We start from the raw sequence: 22,508 nt of genomic DNA on the forward strand, positions 1-22,508 counted from the left end.
ATGTTGTAGTGGCACAAACACAAGCGGCCAGCACAGTACAGCCTGTTAAAACAATGCCATGATAATAGTAGATCATGAACCATAGACAGGATCATATATCCTTTAATGACACATTTGTATGATTGGTTTTTTAATCAATGTACAGCCTGAAGCACGATCCTCAATAGTGCATACGGTATAGTGTGTATAAAAGAAGAAGAAAAACCAGCAGAGAAAGCAGAGCATGCCTTCCAGTGATGAGGTACATTTACTTGTTCTTGTTTCTTTAGCAGAATGCCATATGGACACTGGACAGCATAGACATGTTCCAAACAGCATCTTCTTCAATATGAGCGTGTGGATATTTGAGCAGGAATGAGTCTTTTCCTCCCATGGTGTCATGTGAGCCAAGCTGCAAACAGGTCGACACTACGAGTCGTTTTAGACCACAATCTGAACCATGGACACTGATGAGAGTGACTCTCCCAGTTTCCAGGAGAGTTGCCCAACACTGATTGCTCTGGTGACAGATCGGTGGTGTAAGGCAGACCTGAGTAAAGCAAGAAGAGATATTGCAGTGAAGCTACTGAGATGGGTCCATAAAAACGGGATATTACACTGTATAGTCGCACTCTATGGAGAGACAGACGAGAAGCAGACACAGCTGATAGCATGTCCACAGTCTTAGTCCATTGCTACTGTTGGCTGCCTGCGTGCACAGACAGACAGATCAAATGTGACTTTTCACAGCCAGTCGGGAGGGAAGTGGATGGAAGAGCTATTGTTCAACATGGAAACACGCAAGCGATCTGGATGGCTCAGAGGACATCAGTGAATATATGGACGATGTGTGTGTGTGTGTGTCTTTTTTTTTTTTTCCCCCGATTTTTTATCCCATTTTATCCCCCATTAGTGCTCACTTGATTTCTCAATCCTGGTTGCTACTCCATCCTCTGCCGATCTGGGGAGAGCCGAGACTGGCTCCATGCTTCCTCCGAGACATGGGCAGTCAGCCAGCCGCTTCTTTTCACCTGCCAGAGGAAGCTTCACCGGTAGGACATAGCACGTGGGAGGTTCACGCTATTCCAACCAGTTCCCCTCCCTCTAAACAGGCGCCCTTAACGACCAGAGGAGGAACCACATTAGCAACCAGGATATTGCATGTTTTTGTGAAGGGGGTTCCTATATGAAGGAAACCCCCGGGAGGCACGGGGAGAACATGCAAACTCCACACAGAAAGGCCCTTTTGACGACCCCACCCGGGCAGTGGGCACTCGAGGACATGCGGACGGGCACGCATTCCTTCAGCGTTCACATCGTCCCAGGTGGGAATCGAACCCACGACCTTCGAGCTGTGAGGCGATAGTGCTTACCACTGTACCACCGTACCTCCCGTGTGTGTGTGTCTTAAGAGCCCCCCCCCCCCCCCCCCGAGCATCACCCTGCCTTAAGGAGCTGCGAACCCACCCACCTAAAACAAATTGAGAGGAGGGTCTCAGTGTTCCATGATGGTCTAAATGCTGATTCAGAGCTTTTACACCTATCCTGGTAGAGTATTCTGATCACGTGACCTCACATTCTGTTTGGTTCTGTGATCAGTTTGGCCTCCAGCCCCGCCCCCCAGTGATTTACACGAATTACAAAGTTCACAGGCCAATCAGGGACCTGCCTCGTAGTTGACAACGTAACCGGCCAATCAGGGAGGGACGCTCCTGGCAAAACAGTAATGGTGTCTCCTAAAGCAACGACCGGTAATGTTAGTAGACTAAGCACAGCCATAAGTGCAGCTGTTTTTGCCATTCCTCTTCCTTCCTCCTCTCTGGTTTTGGATTGATTTGGCCACGCTGATTGGGTGAATGAGTTGTCTGTCAAGGCATACTCCCGCCCACTGTGATTTCAGTCCAGACTGATACATAGAGTGAGTCACGTGATCAGGCTGGTTTTTACACGCTGACAAGAATAATATTGTGAAGGGAAAACAGTGGCACACAGATGCACTCCACTTCTTGCATGGAAGACATTGGAGCATTGAACTAGCCTATCAATATAGCACTCAACAAACTATCATGCCATCAGTCTGATAACTACTTGCTAAAAATACATAATCTGCGATAAGTGCCTGCTTTTAACGTCCGTGCATATTAGTTAATCGCTCACGCATGTTAAACAATTAAACGACCCTCAACTCACCGCCAGATGCATCGATTTCCTCAAGTCCCAAGTGATGCAAGAATTTTGTTTGAATTCTTTTTTTTACAAGTTCTTTATTCTGTAATGCAACCAATCTGCAGCAGTTATCACCATTACTGACTTCTGTGACACTATCGTGTGGAAAATTAATTTAAAGTTTAATCCTATAAAGCCAAATAAATCCCGCTAGAGATAGACAGAATACAGGAAGCTAGGCGTTTTTACCTTCTAAATAAAAGTAGGAATTTGTAACTGGATAAATAAAAAACAGAACCATCGACTCACTGCGGGTTAAATTGACATTTAATTGTCTGTGTTCTGTGTATGTTGGATCACACACAAAAAAATGTTGCAACATGCATCAATAAGGCTATTCGTTTATTTAATTGCCATTATTGTGAAGGTTTTAACCAGAAGTCTGCATTTTATTCTGGCTCACATGACACTGCTCAGAGAGTGGCTTCAGTCTGCACGTGAATCGTTATCACAAACACTGTGTATAAACGCAGAATCAAAGGCCAGAACGCAATGACAGTTTGCTGTTTTATGCAGAGAGCATTGTCGTCTAAACATGGCCATAGATGCACAAACACTGAAAATATCAGAACAACACATATATCTAATGCTTCAGCACTGTACCAGAGATCTTCATCCGCCATTTATTTTCCCATAGACATTTCGTAAAATGCGTATAAAATAGTTGCACTTCGTTGAACCAAATGGTTCAGTTCATGCTATAATCGGGAGAGACTATAGAACATTTCACTTGGACCAAAACTAAAAAAAAAACAGACAAAATATTTTCTTTAAACCCGCATTCTTTTACGTTTTGGTCCCAGTGAAATGTTATGTGATCTCTCCTATTTCTAAATATATCTGAACCGTTGGGTTTGAACCAGTAAAACTGTTTTTATACGCATTTTATGAAATGTCTATGGGAAAATAAATGGCGGATGAAAATTTCTGGTACAGTGCTGAAGCAGGAAGTAGGCATTAGCTTTTGGTTTGGGCAATTCTGCCATCTGCAGGCCACCTGTGGACATTGCCTAGGCTTCCAAATATGAACACCAGCAATTCATATTTGTACCCAAGCTGTATACGAGGGATCAGCCGAGCAGCATTTTTGTAAATAAACGGCGTCACTGGGTGGAAACGGCAATGGGACCCTATGGAGCCTGAGCTTGAACGCCTCACTCTAGCCAGCGGTGCGGTTTACATTTTAAAAACTGCGACAGTTCACACAACTTTAACACAACATGCATATATTTTACATCAAACTCTTGAGCTACTTCTGCTCTCACTCAGAATGTCAAAATATAAGCGATGTGATTTATAGTTTTTGAGATATTAATGTTTGTTTGGCACAACTCATACTAGTTAACTGCTGCGAGGTTCTACATTTCCGGAGATTGTGACATCACGCTGATTGGTCCTATAAAAGCCTCCTTGAGCAGTTGTGGACACGCTTTAGTCAATAGTGGCCATGTTGAACCAAGAAGACGTCTTACTTCTCTTTCTGCAGACTCTCCATCTGCTCTGTGAGGACGCGCTCCTCCTGCTGCATGGCCAGTTGCTGCTGCTGCTCGCTAAGCCCCGCCCCCTCCGCTGCATCCTCTCCTCCTCCTACACTGCCTCCTCCGGCACTCTCTCCATCCACCACCAGGGGCATCCTGGGGCTGAGAGGCGGCGAGGTGGTGTGAGTGCTGCTGCTTCGCCGAACACGGGCTTTGCTCTGGGAGATCACACACACATGCGGACACGAGCACGTACGCACACACACACACACACACACACAAAGACACGCACGGACGCACACACACACACATGCACACACACGCACGCACGCACGCACACACACACACACACACACAATCACGAGAAGAAGGGTTTCATAAACTTTCTGTAATAAAACATCTGAAAGCAAAAATCTGATCAGATCTAATTGTGCTAGTTTAGGGGTCCTTGATGTGAAAAAGCTTGAGAACCACTGCCTTGGAGAGTGCTATTTTCATTAGGTCCTTGTTGAAGTACCTGGGCTAGTAGCCTAACTCGTGCTGTGGCTATTTTTCACTGCAGTTGCATTAGAAGATTGCTTTTTTCCATGTCACAGTTCTTCACAATGTCAATTGCTTGTGAGAGAAATTAATTTCTAGTTATGTGGTTCCTGATGAGGTCAATTGTGTCATTCACTTTACAGCAGTACATTGTTTGATTTAGGTCTTGTTTTGTTGGACTCTATCCTAAATGGGCTTAATCCTTTGTTGAGGGTGGAACATGGAGCTTTGAGCTGGATTATTTGTGTTTGGGTCCATTTTTTTTAAGGTGATCTCCCTTGAGTCCCCTTTGTGGGCTGTTTGCGTGTTTGCGTGTGTGTGTGTGTTAGGGCTGGGTTCAAAAAATCCATTCTCAGATTTTTAATAGATTTTTATTTTAATCCTTTGATATCGATTCATATGTCCAGAGATCGATTTTCTTTTTTTTTTTTTAAACAGGCTAAAATATTATGCTGTGTGTGGTAGTTGAAACATAGTTTCAAGTTGACGTTTATTTATGTTTGTAGTTGAAACAAAAACATAAATACTGTAGGCTACATAAATGGAAATGTTTGATCATTAATATCTACTTTTAGAAATTATATAGGCTGAAATCAAATCACTGTACATAATTGTGAAAGTGTCTTTATTGACAGATGAAAAGGCTGTTATTTACCCTTCGTCACCACCCAGGTGAGTAAATATATTAAAATTGACAACCGGTCCGCAACTTTTTTCCTCCCTATGTATCTACTTGGCGCAAAAAAGGTTGGGAACCCCTGTGTTACATAACTGGACAGTCATATAATTCAGGTTACAGCTCAAAAAACACGTTTTGGTATCACTAACCAAATCGATATTGAAATTAATCGAATCGGGATTAATCGATTCGCAACCTTGTGAATCGGAATCAAATTGATTCTTGAAATTTGAACCAATACCCAGCTCTAGTGTGTGTGTGTGTGTGTGTGTGTGTGTGTGTGTGTGTGTGCGTGCGTGTAAGATGCAAAGGAACAGAGAGAAATGAAGTCCCGTCATGGCCTTGGGGAAGCCATGCCAGCCTCTCATGCAGCTGATCACTGTTGTGTCGTCATTTAAACGAGGGCTGGGAGGAATGGGGGAGTTACAGTTTGGAACAAGCAGACAAACCTCCACCTCCACCACAAGCAGTGACAGTATGGATTATGACCTCCACCTCAAGCAGTGACAGTATGGATTATGACCTCCACCTCAAGCAGTGACAGTATGGATTATGACCTCCACCTCCACCTCAAGCAGTGACAGTATGGATTATGACCTCCACCTCCACCACAAGCAGTGACAGTATGGATTATGACCTCCACCTCAAGCAGTGACAGTATGGATTATGACCTCCACCTCCACCACAAGCAGTGACAGTATGGATTATGACCTCCACCTCAAGCAGTGACAGTATGGATTATGACCTCCACCTCCACCACAAGCAGTGACAGTATGGATTATGACCTCCACCACAAGCAGTGACAGTATGGATTATGACCTCCACCACAAGCAGTGACAGTATGGATTATGACCTCCACCTCCACCACAAGCAGTGACAGTATGGATTATGACCTCCACCACAAGCAGTGACAGTATGGATTATGACCTCCACCTCAAGCAGTGACAGTATGGATTATGACCTCCACCTCCACCACAAGCAGTGACAGTATGGATTATGACCTCCACCACAAGCAGTGACAGTATGGATTATGACCTCCACCTCAAGCAGTGACAGTATGGATTATGACCTCCACCTCCACCTCAAGCAGTAACAGTATGGATTATGACCTCCACCTCAAGCAGTGACAGTATGGATTATGACCTCCACCTCCACCACAAGCAGTGACAGTATGGATTATGACCTCCACCTCAAGCAGTGACAGTATGGATTATGACCTCCACCTCCACCACAAGCAGTGACAGTATGGATTATGACCTCCACCTCCACCACAAGCAGTGACAGTATGGATTATGACCTCCACCTCAAGCAGTGACAGTATGGATTATGACCTCCACCTCCACCACAAGCAGTGACAGTATGGATTATGACCTCCACCACAAGCAGTGACAGTATGGATTATGACCTCCACCTCAAGCAGTGACAGTATGGATTATGACCTCCACCTCAAGCAGTGACAGTATGGATTATGACCTCCACCTCAAGCAGTGACAGTATGGATTATGACCTCCACCTCCACCTCAAGCAGTGACAGTATGGATTATGACCTCCACCTCCACCACAAGCAGTGACAGTATGGATTATGACCTTATGACCAGGTTGCGCCTTGCTGGCACAACCTGGGGGGCCTCGGCCAAGGTTTTACGTATCTCCACACAAGCCCTCGTTTTCTCTGCAGCCGAGTACTGTGCCCCAACCTGGAGCAGAAGCCCACATGCCAAGAAGGTCGACACGGCCATCAATAATGCACTCCGGATCATCACTGGCTGCCTAAAACCCACCCCCGTGTTCTACCTGCCAGCCCTAGCAGGAATAGCGCCAGCCGGCCTACGGCGAGAGGCCGCTACCCTCGCCCTGGCAAGGAAAGCCAAGGAACACAGCTGGCACCTCCTCCATGAAACCACCACCATGGCAATACCTCCAAGCAGACTCAAGTCCCGCCACTCATACAACCAGGCCGCGCAAGAGATGCTTAATTCCATCCCGGAGGATCTGCCAACCAAAGCCTGGCTGGCGGCGGCATGGAAGCAGGAGTGGGAGTCGACAGGACAGACACGCCTACACCATTACATCCAGGATCCTGGAGGTGGCGTTGAAGGAGAAGACCTACCTCGCCGGCAATGGACCCTCCTGAACCGCCTTCGCACAGGGGTTGGCTGCTTCAAAGCGTCCATGAAGAAGTGGGGCCTAACCGACAGTGCAGCGTGTGAGTGCGGGGAGCCTGAGCAGACTGCCAACCACGTGATCACCACCTGTCCCCTGCATAGACCACCTTCAGAGGAGGGCCTCTTCCGAGTGGGACCTGAGACGAGGGCATGGCTACACGACACAAAGCTGGATATATGAATGACGATACACGAAAGAAGAAGAAGAAGATGGATTATGACCTCCACCTCAAGCAGTGACAGTATGGATTATGACCTCCACCTCAAGCAGTGACAGTATGGATTATGACCTCCACCACAAGCAGTGACAGTATGGATTATGACCTCCACCACAAGCAGTGACAGTATGGATTATGCGTAACTCCGTGTCAAATCGTATGCATCTTATGAGGTGTGACCACCTGACACTGCCAGATGGTTTGTGTGATCTGATCTCATGATCTTATGTAAATCCTGCTGCCTTGCAAGGTTAGATGTGTTATACATGAATGTTAAATCTAATGTTAAAAATAGAAAATAAAATCTCAACATATTTGTGACTATGCATCCGTCCGTCCATCCATCTGAATGCTGCTACTGTCTACTGTCTACTGTCTACTGTCTACTGTCTACTGTCTACTGTCTACTGTCTACAGCTACAGTATAACTCACACATTTAGCCCTACTGTCTGAACTTAATGGATCTGATCACATCAACTCATCAGCTGTCACCACAAACATATCCCAACAGGACTATCGCTACATTGCTTCCTTTGAATAAGCCCCTCTAGAGGTATCCAGATGTTGTGCCCGAGTCTTACCGTCAGTCTGCTCTTCTGCAAACTCCAGACTGCTGATGTCCTTCAGACGAGCCTTGTACTTGCGCATCTGCTCGTTGATGATCAGCTCCACACACCTACAGAGGAGAGCATGTTTAGCATGAAACACAACAGAATGATCAGCTCCACACACCTACAGAGGAGAACATGTTTAGCATGAAACACAACAGAATGATCAGCTCCACACACCTACAGAGGAGAACATGTTTAGCATGAAACACAACAGAATGATCAGCTCCACACACCTACAGAGGAGAGCATGTTTAGCATGAAACACAACAGAATGATCAGCTCCACACACCTACAGAGGAGAACATGTTTAGCATGGAACACAACAGAATGATCAGCTCCACACACCTACAGAGGAGAGCATGTTTAGCATGAAACACAACAGAATGATCAGCTCCACACACCTACAGAGGAGAGCATGTTTAGCATGGAACACAACAGAATGATCAGCTCCACACACCTACAGAGGAGAGCATGTTTAGCATGGAACACAACAGAATGATCAGCTCCACACACCTACAGAGGAGAGCATGTTTAGCATGGAACACAACAGAATGATCAGCTCCACACACCTACAGAGGAGAGCATGTTTAGCATGAAACACAACAGAATGATCAGCTCCACACACCTACAGAGGAGAGCATGTTTAGCATGAAACACAACAGAATGATCAGCTCCACACACCTACAGAGGAGAGCATGTTTAGCATGAAACACAACAGAATGATCAGCTCCACACACCTACAGAGGAGAGCATGTTTAGCATGAAACACAACAGAATGATCAGCTCCACACACCTACAGAGGAGAACATGTTTAGCATGAAACAACAGAATGATCAGCTCCACACACCTACAGAGGAGAACATGTTTAGCATGGAACACAACAGAATGATCAGCTCCACACACCTACAGAGAACATGTTTAGCATGAAACACAACAGAATGATCAGCTCCACACACCTAAAGAGGAGAACATGTTTAGCATGAAACAACAGAATGATCAGCTCCACACACCTACAGAGGAGAACATGTTTAGCATGAAACAACAGAATGATCAGCTCCACACACCTACAGAGGAGAGCATGTTTAGCATGGAACACAACAGAATGATCAGCTCCACACACCTACAGAGGAGAGCATGTTTAGCATGAAACACAACAGAATGATCAGCTCCACACACCTACAGAGGAGAGCATGTTTAGCATGAAACACAACAGAATGATCAGCTCCACACACCTACAGAGGAGAGCATGTTTAGCATGAAACACAACAGAATGATCAGCTCCACACACCTAAAGAGGAGAACATGTTTAGCATGAAACAACAGAATGATCAGCTCCACACACCTACAGAGGAGAGCATGTTTAGCATGAAACAACAGAATGATCAGCTCCACACACCTACAGAGGAGAGCATGTTTAGCATGAAACACAACAGAATGATCAGCTCCACACACCTACAGAGGAGAACATGTTTAGCATGAAACAACAGAATGATCAGCTCCACACACCTACAGAGGAGAACATGTTTAGCATGGAACACAACAGAATGATCAGCTCCACACACCTACAGAGGAGAGCATGTTTAGCATGAAACACAACAGAATGATCAGCTCCACACTCCTACAGAGGAGAACATGTTTAGCATGAAACAACAGAATGATCAGCTCCACACACCTACAGAGGAGAACATGTTTAGCATGGAACACAACAGAATGATCAGCTCCACACACCTACAGAGGAGAGCATGTTTAGCATGAAACACAACAGAATGATCAGCTCCACACACCTACAGAGGAGAACATGTTTAGCATGAAACAACAGAATGATCAGCTCCACACACCTACAGAGGAGAGCATGTTTAGCATGGAACACAACAGAATGATCAGCTCCACACACCTACAGAGGAGAACATGTTTAGCATGAAACACAACAGAATGATCAGCTCCACACACCTACAGAGGAGAACATGTTTAGCATGGAACACAACAGAATGATCAGCTCCACACACCTACAGAGAACATGTTTAGCATGAAACACAACAGAATGATCAGCTCCACACACCTACAGAGGAGAGCATGTTTAGCATGAAACACAACAGAATGATCAGCTCCACACACCTACAGAGGAGAACATGTTTAGCATGGAACACAACAGAATGATCAGCTCCACACACCTACAGAGGAGAGCATGTTTAGCATGAAACACAACAGAATGATCAGCTCCACACACCTACAGAGGAGAGCATGTTTAGCATGAAACAACAGAATGATCAGCTCCACACACCTACAGAGGAGAACATGTTTAGCATGAAACACAACAGAATGATCAGCTCGACACACCTACAGAGGAGAGCATGTTTAGCATGAAACAACAGAATGATCAGCTCCACACACCTACAGAGGAGAGCATGTTTAGCATGGAACACAACAGAATATGATGAAGTGATAGAAGTGGTTTAGCAAAGGACAGTAGACAATGGAGCAGGGTCTGAAAGTAACACTCAAGAGGTAAAAGCTGTCTTTGGAGGATAAATCAATGTCACCCGGCTGGTAACTGGCAAATTCCAATCATGGAAGTTGGAAACCCTCATTAGTGTTTTACTTTAGTTACTTTGTCAAGTAACTCAAGTTACAAATTGAGTTCAATTTTATTAAATCAAAGCACATATTTAAAAAAAGATACAATAATTTCCTAATCAAACTGTGTTTTTATGCAAATAACCACTATAGATGACAATAGCAAAATGAAAAGGATAACATTTAGAATTTTGGATTGTTTACACTGACTTCAAGGCGGTTGAAATTATTTTTCGGAATGGTTCTGGTTCAATGTCATTCTGCTGCTGCTGTAGTTTTGGTAAAAGTAATGCAAATGTAGTGTAATAAGTAACGAGTTACTCTACAGAGACAGTAATATTGTAAAGTAACTTATTACTTTTAACACATTCACTGCCAGCCTTTTTTTTTTTACTGTAGGTAGGTTCTGCCAGAGGGTTTTTTTGAGGATTCTGGCTCATTTTACAAGAGCCGAGGATTATTTTCTGCTTGGAGTTTGTGAACACAAAGTTCACAAAAGTACTAATAGAATGTGTGCTTTCTCTGTCTAAAAGAGTTAGTTTGTAGAGTTAGTAGTTATGTAGATATTAGCCGTTGAGTACAGCATGGTTTCAGCGTCTGAGACAGGAAGCTGAGATAATCGCAGTTTTGTGAAATTCAATCAAACAGGCAGAACAGTCACTTTAACCATTTATTTTTGGCATCAGTCGGAGATCAGACATCTGAACAATATAGTTCTGAACACCCTCTCCTTCAAACTCCTCCCTCCGTGGGCGTGTCTGGTGGCGTTTGTCACAAGCCAGTTTCTCCTGCCTGTCTGAGCAGTGAGCAGCCTCCCTCTCTGGCGGCCCCTCGTCGGCGAGTGTGGCGAGTGTGGACTGTGGATGGGGATCAATCGTTTCTTGGATTTTCGGTTGAGAGCTTTGATGAAGCTTTGTGCGATTCTAGGCTTTATGCTGCCCACCCAGTCTATTTTTGGAACCCCCCACCGTTGTGTGCCCGTGTGCAGCAGCGTGAAAGCGTTTTCGCCTACAGTATGAGAATGAGGCTCGTTCGTTTCTGGGTTTTCGGAATGCGTGCGATTCTGGCCTTTCTGCGGGTGTTTCAAAGTGTGTTTCACCCATAATCTATTATGCAAATTTGCAATCCCCCACGCCAGCACCCAGGCACCGCTCTCCGCTCTCGGTGTGCTGCTGCTGGCGCGGCCGCTCTCGGGCGAGTCTGGTGACTGATGACTGTAAAATCGCCAAGCCATTTCCTTGAGAATGGCTTCCTCCCGCGGCTGTTTTTGGTTGGCTTTCTCTCTGTCGGGAGAGCACTGTCGCCACTTAGTTGGTCGGTAAAATAGATTATACACATTCAATACTTCCAATATTTTTATAGGAGACGGGGGGAGCGTTGATCCACGCCCGACCGTCAATTTTTTTTTTTTTTTTTTTTAAGACGAGATATCTCGTCTTTGGCACTCAACGGTTGGATTCTGTAAGACGAGATATCTCGTCATTGGCAGTCAACGTGTTAAATGAAAGTAACTAGTAATATGTAGTATATTACATTTTGAAAGTAACTTGCCCAACACTGAGTGAGAAAGCACCCTGACAGTTAGCCAATCAAATCATAGCAATAGAAAGGCTCTGTGTCAAACAGGCTCCTGATTGGCTGTCTGCTACGCTGCTCTACAGCAGGAGCTAAATGTCTGTTTTCAAAGAAGGAGAACAAAATGTAGAAGTGAGTGAGCAAGTTTGATATGAAACCTCTAAACCTGCTCTCATGTTGGATGTTTCACACAGTAGCTGATTCCATATACTGAAATCTAATTCATACATTGTTTTGTCCAGTAAAAAAAGACTCTTGGCAGTTGTTTCAGTGTAGCAGCTCTTGGCAGGTGAGTAAAAGAGTCAAATGTGGCTGTTGGTTGAGCAGGGTGGACGTACGCGGTGGTCTTGCTGATGTCCTGGACGCTTTGCAGCGGGTCGATGGAGTCGGGGCAGTGCAGGATGCAGGGAGCGAACACGATAGCCAGGGCGTTGGCTGACATCCTGTTTGTCTCCTCCTACAGGGCGATCCTGAAACACACACCATATCATCCTGTTACATCCTGAGGGCATCCATGCTCATACCTTTGTATTTTCGGATTTTATTATTATTATTATTATTATTATTTTAATATTTTATTTTCAATTTTATTTAGAAGAGTACAGGAACAAAAACAAACAGGCTCGGTTTGGCAACGGTTCTTGACAGCTGTGTTTGACCTAACGTTACCCATCCACAGCTGTGTTTGACCTAACGTTACCCTAGCCCAGCCCAGGCAGACACGATCAGGGATTCAACCACCGCAGTAAACGCACATCTGAATAGATGTCTTGTGTTCTGCTCTAGAATCCCCAAAACAGCTGTCTTTTTCAGCAGTGCCCTGTTCACATTCACACACACACATTCATACCTGGAAGCTGACCATTACAACCACAGTCTGATCTGCTGGCCACTGATCAGCTCCACTGAAGCAGTTGGGGTTAAGGGCCTTGTTCAAGGGCCCCTCAGTGGTGGCAATATTTGTTTATCGCAAGTAATATCATCATGGCAATATTGAACAATGTTATCACACATCGCAGATTTGCCCCCTATCGTACAGAGATAGGACCAATTAGGTCTATATTCTGACCTGGAACTTGTACTCCAGCTGACCCAGGTCTTCCTGCACGACGGCTGGAGAATCTCTGACGAGGCCTGGACTGGACGGTGAACAGGCACTTCTCTCTGAGCAACAGCACCACACTTCTGATTCTCTTCTCTCTCGCCTCCATCAGGCAGGACATCTCTGAGGACAGACAGCACAGACCTCAGATCAGTACACACACACTGCAGCGCCTCCATCAGGCAGGACATCTCTGAGGACAGACAGCACAGACCTCAGATCAGTACACACACACTGCAGCGCCTCCATCAGGCAGGACATCTCTGAAGACAGACAGCACAGACCTCAGATCAGTACACACACACTGCAGCGCCTCCATCAGGCAGGACATCACTGAGGACAGACAGCACAGACCTCAGATCAGTACACACACACTGCAGCGCCTCCATCAGGCAGGACATCTCTGAGGACAGACAGCACAGACCTCAGATCAGTACACACACACTGCAGCGCCTCCATCAGGCAGGACATCTCTGAAGACAGACAGCACAGACCTCAGATCAGTACACACACACTGCAGCGCCTCCATCAGGCAGGACATCTCTGAGGACAGACAGCACAGACCTCAGGTCAGTACACACACACTGCAGCGCCTCCATCAGGCAGGACATCTCTGAGGACAGACAGCACAGACCTCAGATCAGTACACACACACTGCAGCGCCTCCATCAGGCAGGACATCTCTGAGGACAGACAGCACAGACCTCAGGTCAGTACACACACACTGCAGCGCCTCCATCAGGCAGGACATCTCTGAGGACAGACAGCACAGACCTCAGGTCAGTACACACACACTGCAGCGCCTCCATCAGGCAGGACATCTCTGAGGACAGACAGCACAGACCTGAGGTCAGTATACACTAGGGATGTCACGATACTAGAATTTCTACTTCGATACTGATACCCAGGAAAATATCGATTTTCGATACCACGGGAAGGGGGGATGACCATACATCAAGAGGCATAAAAATTAAATTAGACAGATGCACACCTCTCCATAATCTAGTCCTGATAAATGGTAAATGGCCTGCATTTATATAGCGCTTTTATCCAAAGCGCTTTACAATGAGTAGATAGTCTACATTCACCCATTCATACACCGATGGCGGCAGGCTACCACGCAGGGTGCCTACACACCATCGGGAGCAAGAAGGGTTAAGTGTCTTGCCCAAGGACACAACGACAGCAGCTGGGAGGGAGCGGAGATCGAACCGCCAACCCGCTCTACCTCCTGAGCTAAAGCCGCCCCATGATAAAACTTTGAACTTGGACAGCATATTACTGCCACTCTAGCCACCAGAACACGTTTAACTTGTTGAAGCAACAGATACCCAATGATAGGGAGGGGAAAATCAGTGATTTTTCATTAAAAGAAAGCACTGAAGGAAATCAAAACTGTTGCAAATGAGTGCTTATGTGTGTACACCTTTATTTTAACTTTACTAATTACTAATTGCTGAACACCTGGTGATCTGTCATGTATATTGATACGGGTATTTAAGATGGCGTCTCTCTGCCACTTCAGAAAGCGTCTGAGGAAGGGCCAGTGTGGCCCGAAACGTCACGCTGTTTGCATATAAATAATAAAAAAACCTAACGAGAGCTCCTTTTGGTGTGCGGACCATTCTTTTTTTACTGTGAGTAGCCTTTTTGATCCAGCACCCAGGCCCAGTGTGGCCTAGCTTTGGATGTGCGTGTCCCTGTCTACCTTGAGGACATAGAGGGTGTCACACAATGCATGAACCAGGTGGAGCTGAGCGTACTGCAGAGGGAACTTAAAGTCGAACTGAACCTGTTCGTCACGTGCATAATGAGTGAATGTAATGTATGTAATGTAATGTAATGTAATGCATAATGAGTCCGTTTCAGACTGAAAACATAGTTTGTCTAAGATGACAGGTTGAGAGGCGGGTCATAGTATCATGTCGATGATTTTATTTGACAATTCTGGGGACTGGATTGGGCTTTGGCCAATCCTGGCGTGTTCCGCCTCCAAATCGAGTGGGATTCAGTGTGTTGTGGCGCTCCCCTCGGGAAGAGCCTTTTGACGGGAGGAGTGGAGCTCAGCGAGCCGCAGGCAGCCAGCTGCCTTCATGTTGACGAGCGGAGAGTGCAGCACGTCGGCCTGGAATCTCCGAAGTGCAACCCCTGACAACCAAGCTCTCGGATGCGCGTGCCATTATCGCTGCTGTAACGATACGATATCCCTGGAATGCGCATTTTAACGAGCCAGTTACTTAAAAAAAAAAAAAAAACTCTCTCTCGTAACGGACAAGCCCGTCTTTTATTGTCACACGAACACCACAACATGCATGCGGCCACAACACACTCATGCTGACGATGGCCGGTGAAAAGTGTCCTCTGCATTTAACCCATCCAGGCATGTCCTTTCCTCCGAGGGGCAGGCCAGGAGCAGTGGTCGCTTTCTCGTACAGCGCCCGGGGACCAACTTCGGATGTTGTCGTCACTGGTCGGATGACGATGACGATCTGATCTTCTGCATGTTTTTAGTGGGGGGGTTATATACGGAGGAACCCCCTGGGGGGTACGGGGAGAACATGCAAACTCCACACAGAGAGAAAGGCCCTTACGACGAGATACCCCACCTGGGCAGTGGGCACTGAAGATATGGGGGGGAACACAACCACAGTGCTCACAGTGTCCCAGGCGAGAATCGAACTCAGGACCTTCTAACTGTGAGGCGACAGCGCTACCGACTGCGCCACCGTACCCCCATTTCTTTGCATTCTTAGAGATTATACTTTTTGTTTTTTGTTCATGTTTCTAACAATTGGCCAAGTTAGTAGTTGGTTTATGGGATAGGAATTCTGGCAGATGACAGGCACTAGGCGCCATTTTCTACTTCATTTGGAAGAGAAAATTATCCAGAAATGAAGATTTGATTGACAGCTGCATGTCGTGATATGATTGGTTGAAATGGGGTAGAAATTTGATAGTACTAGGTGACGTCAGCAAACTGTACATTACTGTTATCAATGAAATCTTGAAAAATGAACTTTTGATGTGAAAAAGTGTGAAAAACTAAAGAAATTAGATTGTTGTGATTTGTTTTGTATACATTATTAAATAGGTGCACTGCATACCCAGGTATTTGAACTAAAAGAAAAGAAAAGTCATTCTTGGGTTCAGCTCGACTTTAAGCTCTGCTTGCGTGAGGCCAAGGCATCCTACAGGAGGAAGCTGGAGCACAAGCTGCAGGAGAACAACATGAAGGAGGTGTGTGTGTGGGATGGGATGAAAACCATCACGGGCTGCAAGCAGAAGAACACTAGCTCTGCTGACTGTACTGTTGAAAGGGCGAATGAGTTCAACCTCTTCTTTAATCGTTTCGACGGCCCTGCACTAGCGCCAACAGTTACTGGCTGCCCTGTCAAACCCACCACGCCTCCCCCCCCTCCCCAGTTCTATCCTCTCCTCCCCACCCCTCCCACATATCAGCTCACCAGCCCAGGCCATCAGCCCCCCCCCCCCCCTCAAACACATCAGCTCACCAGCCCAGGCCATCAGCCCCCCCCCCCCCCCCCCCTCAAACACATCAGCTCACCAGCCCAGGCCATCAGCCCCCCCCCCCCCCCTCAAACACATCAGCTCACCAGCCCAGGCCATCAGCCCCCCCCCCCCCTCAAACACATCAGCTCACCAGCCCAGGCCATCAGCCCCCCCCCCCCCCCCTCAAACACATCAGCTCACCAGCCCAGGCCATCAGCCCCCCCCCTCAAACACATCAGCTCACCAGCCCAGGCCATCAGCCCCCCCCCCCCCCTCAAACACATCAGCTCACCAGCCCAGGCCATCAGCCCCCCCCCCCCCCTCCTCAAACACATCAGCTCAACAGCCCAGGCCATCAGCCCCCCCCCTCAAACACATCAGCTCAACAGCCCAGGCCATCAGCACTCCCCTCCCACATATTATTACTGCCGACCAGATCAGAGGAGAGTTGAGGAGACTCAAACCCAGGAAAGCGGCTGGGCCGGACAAGGTGCCCAAGGCTCCTGAAAGCATGTGGATAAGGGAGGCGGTGCTGTGACAAGGTGTGCCCAAGGCTCCTGAAAGCATGTGGATAAGGGAGGCGGTGCTGTGACAAGGTGTGCCCAAGGCTCCTGAAAGCATGTGGATAAGGGAGGCGGTGCTGTGACAAGGTGTGCCCAAGGCTCCTGAAAGCATGTGGATAAGGGAGGCGGTGCTGTGACAAGGTGTGCCCAAGGCTCCTGAAAGCATGTGGATAAGGGAGGCGGTGCTGTGAGAATCACCTTTTTTGATTTCTCGAGTGCATTCAACACCATTCAGCCACTCCTCCTGAGGGACAAGCTGGCGGGGATGCAAGTGGACCCACACCTTGTGACCTGGATAATAGACTACCTCACTGGCAGACCTCAGTATGTCAGGCTTAGCCTGGGTAAACCCATCCCCCACGTGACCTGCTCTCTCAGTTCCCAGTCACGTGGTGGCTGGGTTTACCTAGGCTATGTCAGGCTAGGGGGCTGCACATCAGAGACTGTGGTTAGCAGTACAGGTGCACCACAGGGGACCGTTTTTTCTCCTTTCTTCTTCACCCTCTACACATCTACTAGCTACTATGCAAACCCAATGAGTCCTCTATAAGTTTTTAGCTCTTTCTGCAACTGCTGCGCCTGTTGCTTAATGCTCTTTTTTTTAAGTTTTGTTGTGATGCTTTTAAATGTCCATTTTATTCTCTTCTTTTCTTTTCTTTTCCTGTCAACCATTTTATGTGAAGCACTTTGAATTGCCTCTGTGTATGAAATGTGCTATACAAATAAACTTGACTTGACTTGACACATCTGACTTCAGGTTCAACTCGGAGACGTGCCACCTGCAGAAGTTCTCAGATGACACTGCCATCGTGGGGTGTGTGAGGGGTGGACAGGAGGAGGAGTACAGGGGCCTGGTGGATAACTTTGTCACATGGTGTCAGTCCAACCAGCTGCAGCTGAACAAATCCAAGACGAAGGAGATGGTGGTGGACTATCGGAGGGCCGGGCCACCCATGCAACCAGTTTCCATCGAGGGGGTTGAGGTGGAGGTGGTCAGGTCCTATAAATATCTTGGACTGCAGCTGGATGACAGGTTGGACTGGTCTGAGTGCACGGGCACCCTATACAGGAAGGGGCAGAGCCGGCTCTATTTCCTGAGGAGGCTGGGGTCCTTCAACATCTGTAAGAAACTCCTGCAGATTTTTTATGAATCTGTGGTCGCCAGTGTCCTCTTTTAGGCTGTGGTGTGCTGGGGAGGCAATGTCAAAGTGAGAGACGCGATGCGGCTGGACAAGCTGATCAGGCGAGCGGGCTCCGTGATCGGTGGAGAGATGGACTCTCTGGTGAAGGTGGCGGAGAGAAGGTCTCTCAACAAACTGCTGTCCATCATGGACAATGACAGCCACCCACTACACACCACCATAGTAGGACAGAGGAGCTTGTTCAGTGGCAGGCTGCTGTCACTGAGCTGCTCTACAGACAGACTAAAGAAATCATTTGTCCCCAGAGCCGTTCCACTTTTGAACTCTTCCCAGCGGGGGAAGTGAGGTCATGTATGCCTTCGCTCTGTTGTCTCGGCTGCGTGTGTTGTTGTTTTTTTAGCCCTGCCTGTTTTTATTTATTATGTTCTCTATTAGGCACTCGGTCACTTTAGGTTCTGGCTTTTGCACACGGTCTGTTAGTATCTTTTTATATTTTTTTTACTGTGTTTTTCTAATTTGTCTACTGTGTGTTTTTATTGACTGTATGTGAGCTGCTGGTACATGAATTTCCTTCGGGATCAATAAAGTATCTACCTACCTACCTACCTACCTACCTGTCATTTTGTGCATCACAATTACTTTTTCCATCATTTTTTGTAATGTGTGATATCACAAGAACAAAGATCATTTAAATGTACATCAGTAACTTGGCCTGAGAATGCCTTGTGATCCCCCAGTCAGAGCTGGCTTAATGTGGCCAAGGAAAGGGAAGTTCAGGGTCCCCTGCTGGAACTGCTACCTCCATGACCCGATCCCAGATAAGAGGTAAGGATGGATGGATGGATCAATAACTTTACCGCACACATTCACCATTTTTCCCAGCAAGTTTTTGTACTGTGTATTGACACAGTATTAGAATAATGACAGGGTCACATGTAGGGCTGGGCGATTAATCGAATTTTAATCATGATTACGATTTGTGCTGTCAGTGTCCACAATTATGAAAACAAGATAATCGACATAAACCGATTTTGCGGCTCTTGTCACTCTCGTTCTGTCTTGTGTTGTAAATCAAGCGCACCCCTTCCTTTGCTCAGCCCCTCCCCCAAAGCCCAAAGCACACCGTTTCGTTTCAGCTGGAGTTGTGAATGACTGTCATGTGAAGAGCCACGGCAGTAAGAGAGCCGCTGGTCGAGAAGAGAGGTAAAACAACGTCTGTGGTGTGGAAACACTATGGACCGGTTTCGCCGAGTCAGAGTTGGAACAAACTCACAGTGTGCAAGATATGCGCAGTCGTGGCTGCACCCCGCAACACGACCTCTCTCCCTCTTTGTTTAATCACTTGAAATCCACTCACAAAGTGGTCTATGACCAAGCAATAACGCTAAACGAACAAAAAGACAAAGCCCCATCTAGTTACTCCTGCCACCTGCAACACAGTCATCGATTCAGGACACTCTTTACAATGCGATATTACTCCGTGGTAAGATGCCTCTCTTCTTGAGGCATCTGCTCGGACTAGGATAGAGAATCCCCCCCCCCCCCCCCCCCCCGGGGGGGATTCTTCAGGAGTCAAGACATTGGTGGTGGACTGGGGAGGTGGGTGGGGCGAAACACAGCTTCAGAGAATGGGATACAATCAGCTCAGGTACAGCGACCAGAAGGATCAGGGAAAGAGGACGATATATAACGAGGACGACTATAAATCTGCCACATCATAGCCCCGGCACTGACGACATTACCGGCGTCATATTGGCAAGTGCATCACACGGACGTCACACTAGGATTACACTTGTCGTCACACTGGGATTACATATGATGTGAGGCAGCGTGTCTGGTCTTCATCTTGAAACTAGGTCGAGACCACCATTAGTTTTGATGAAATATGAACACAAATTTGCTGTCGGCAACATATGTCCCGACTGTTTTCATTTCACTTAATTAAACAACGGTAAATAAATACCGTTTTCACTGATTGATCACAGATACTGTGTACACGTCATTTTCTGACACTATTTTGGCTAGTGTGAGGTTTAAGGGCTACTCGTTCAGATGTTTACCAACATATTGAATGTAGATTAATAGTTGCAGTTGGTTGTGGCAGTTCACTGCAACATAGTAGGCCTGCTATACTGTATATTTATTTTAGTTTTTATTTTATTTCTAAATCTTTGAACTTTTATTATTTATTTTAACTTATTTATTTATTTTCAATTATATCTCAAATCCAAAGACATCCAATGTGAAAAAGAAAAGCCAGTGTCAATGTTCAATAAATGCATGATGTTCTCAATGTCAATGAGTAATCGTGTTAAATAATCGTGATCTCAATATCAATCAAAATAATCGTGATTATGGTTTTCGCCATAATCGAGCAGCCCTAATTAGTCACATGTTTAATTTGTGACAATTCAGAATAAACTTGTGTACCTGGAATCATTTGTGGCAAAGCTTTGTGGATTTCTTCCAGGCTGTTGCTCCCACACAGACGTTACTATGGCACATCCACATTGTTCATGGTTGTGGTGGATCCTGGATGCCCTCCAGGTGTCACTGCTGCACTGCCCAAATCTCATCAATGGCCTCTGTAAACACACACGCGGGCGCGCACACACCAAGACTACATTAGGATTAGCCTGTTGTGGTTGTGATGTCATTATTCAGGACCAGCACAAGTAATGAAAATAATAGTAAAATCTCCACAGCCTCCTCCACTGTTTCCTCTGACCTGGCAGGTTTTTTTGGCAGGGGGTGGCTGACCCTGCCCAGAATGAAAACATCATTCTGCTTCTTTCCTGACATCTTTAAAACAGACAAAATTCAAAAAGTCTCTCTCTCTCTCGTTGGAAATGGAAATGTCACTTGATACAATGGTGAGGGGGGGAAAGCCTAGAAGTAGGGTTGAAAGTTCAATTCACAACCACGAAAAGCAGGCTGATTGAACCAATGTGTGTATATCTCCTCCACTCCATTTCAGCACCGCGGACAGCGCTGCACAGTCCTATCCAGAGCCGTATAATAGAAGAGTTCCGACATCTCCATTCACTCCAATGGACCAGTTTTTTTCCAGGAAGTAGAAAGTGGAACTCTTCAGTAAAAAAGCAGCACTGTCGAGTTGCATCAAAATAGACAGTGTTGTACTTTGAAATGGTTTTTCATCCCTTGAAATGAATCAAATTGTACATTATCGGCTTTATTTTAGCATGCAAAAGTAGCGCCAGAGCCATTCATGGCTGTTCATTGGCTAATGATTCTTGCATTTTGGTCCTCCGCTGACGCCACTCTCTTACTAGAGGACACTAGTCCTATCTATGCAAACAGCCTGAACGCATCTGTCTGTCTGTCTGTCTGTCTGTCTGTCTGTCTGTCTGTCATGCCAGCCAAAGTAACAGAAACATAAACCAGCTAAATTCGCTTACCATTCCTCAGTAGAGTTGCAACCTCCTCCTCCAACTGATCCAACCCCCTCCCCCCCGTGGCGCCGCCCACTTCACAGTGCATCACATTGTGGACTTGTCAGGGCAGTTGTCACACTTTTTTCAAAGTCATCCTGTGGGACCATCTGGTGTTGGCCCCCGGGCCGTAGGTTTGAAAACATCACCCACTATGCCCCCCCTGATTTTAGTGGATCATAATAAATGCATGAACTAGGGTCTAGTATTTAGCTAGCTCTCTTGAACCTGCTGTTTCCACTTAATGTACAAGATTACAAGCGATGATGCCCCCGTCTGGTGTCTCCCTCAACACCCTGCTGAGGCCCCGGCCACCTCCTTGCCTGATCGTCTCGAGGAGTCATGTCAGCGTTTGTCTAGTTTAAACAGCCATAAAGTGCAGTTATTGCAGAAATAGACTCAATAACAACAATTAAACAAAGTACAGGAGTATCGCCGCAACCGCAGAGTTTCTCGGCTTTTGTTTTTGCCGTTCTCCCGAGTGGATTTGGGTTTGACTGGATCTGACCCTGATTGGCTGAAGGAGTTGTCTGTCAAGGCAACTATGCCCGCCCATGCTTCCGCCCCTGCTAAGGACTGGGTGAAGAGTTGGGGCCAGACCGTCACGCAGAACCAAATGAAATGTGAGTTGATGTGACGGGCTGGTTTACCAGGCTAGTAAGTTACTGGGTAAATTTACAAGGTCACAATCAA

At 46.5% G+C, this 22,508-nt stretch overlaps 1 protein-coding gene across 1 annotated transcript; it reads right to left on the reverse strand.

Annotated features, from left to right (window-relative positions):
• Positions 1–512: 512 nt before the first annotated feature.
• LOC310770944 (unconventional myosin-IXAb-like) lies at positions 513–13,191 on the reverse strand. The gene is made up of 5 exons (XM_083663642.1): positions 13,116–13,191; positions 12,385–12,516; positions 7,868–7,962; positions 3,678–3,901; positions 513–529 (listed from the first exon to the last, which is right to left on the reverse strand). The coding sequence occupies exons 2-4, from the start codon at positions 12,486–12,488 to the stop codon at positions 3,756–3,758; spliced, it is 345 nt and encodes a 114-aa protein (XP_083519768.1). The 5' UTR covers positions 12,489–12,516; positions 13,116–13,191; the 3' UTR covers positions 513–529; positions 3,678–3,755.
• Between the last annotated feature and the right edge of the window lie 9,317 nt (positions 13,192–22,508).

This window comes from Poromitra crassiceps, assembly GCF_964638095.1.
Source record: "Poromitra crassiceps genome assembly, contig: HAP1_SCAFFOLD_268, whole genome shotgun sequence".
NCBI classification, from domain to species: Eukaryota; Metazoa; Chordata; class Actinopteri; order Beryciformes; family Melamphaidae; genus Poromitra; species Poromitra crassiceps.

Excerpts from the sequence above, each read along its gene's own strand:
- LOC310770944 (XM_083663642.1), bottom strand. The coding sequence starts at position 12,488 with ATGTCAGCCAACGCCCTGGCTATCGTGTTCGCTCCCTGCATCCTGCAC. Across the intron at positions 7,963-12,384 it reads GACATCAGCAAGACCACCGC|GTGTGTGGAGCTGATCATCA; the intron begins GTACGTCCACCC and ends TCTCCTCTGTAG. Across the intron at positions 3,902-7,867 it reads TGCAGAAGAGCAGACTGACG|AGCAAAGCCCGTGTTCGGCG; the intron begins GTAAGACTCGGG and ends GTGATCTCCCAG.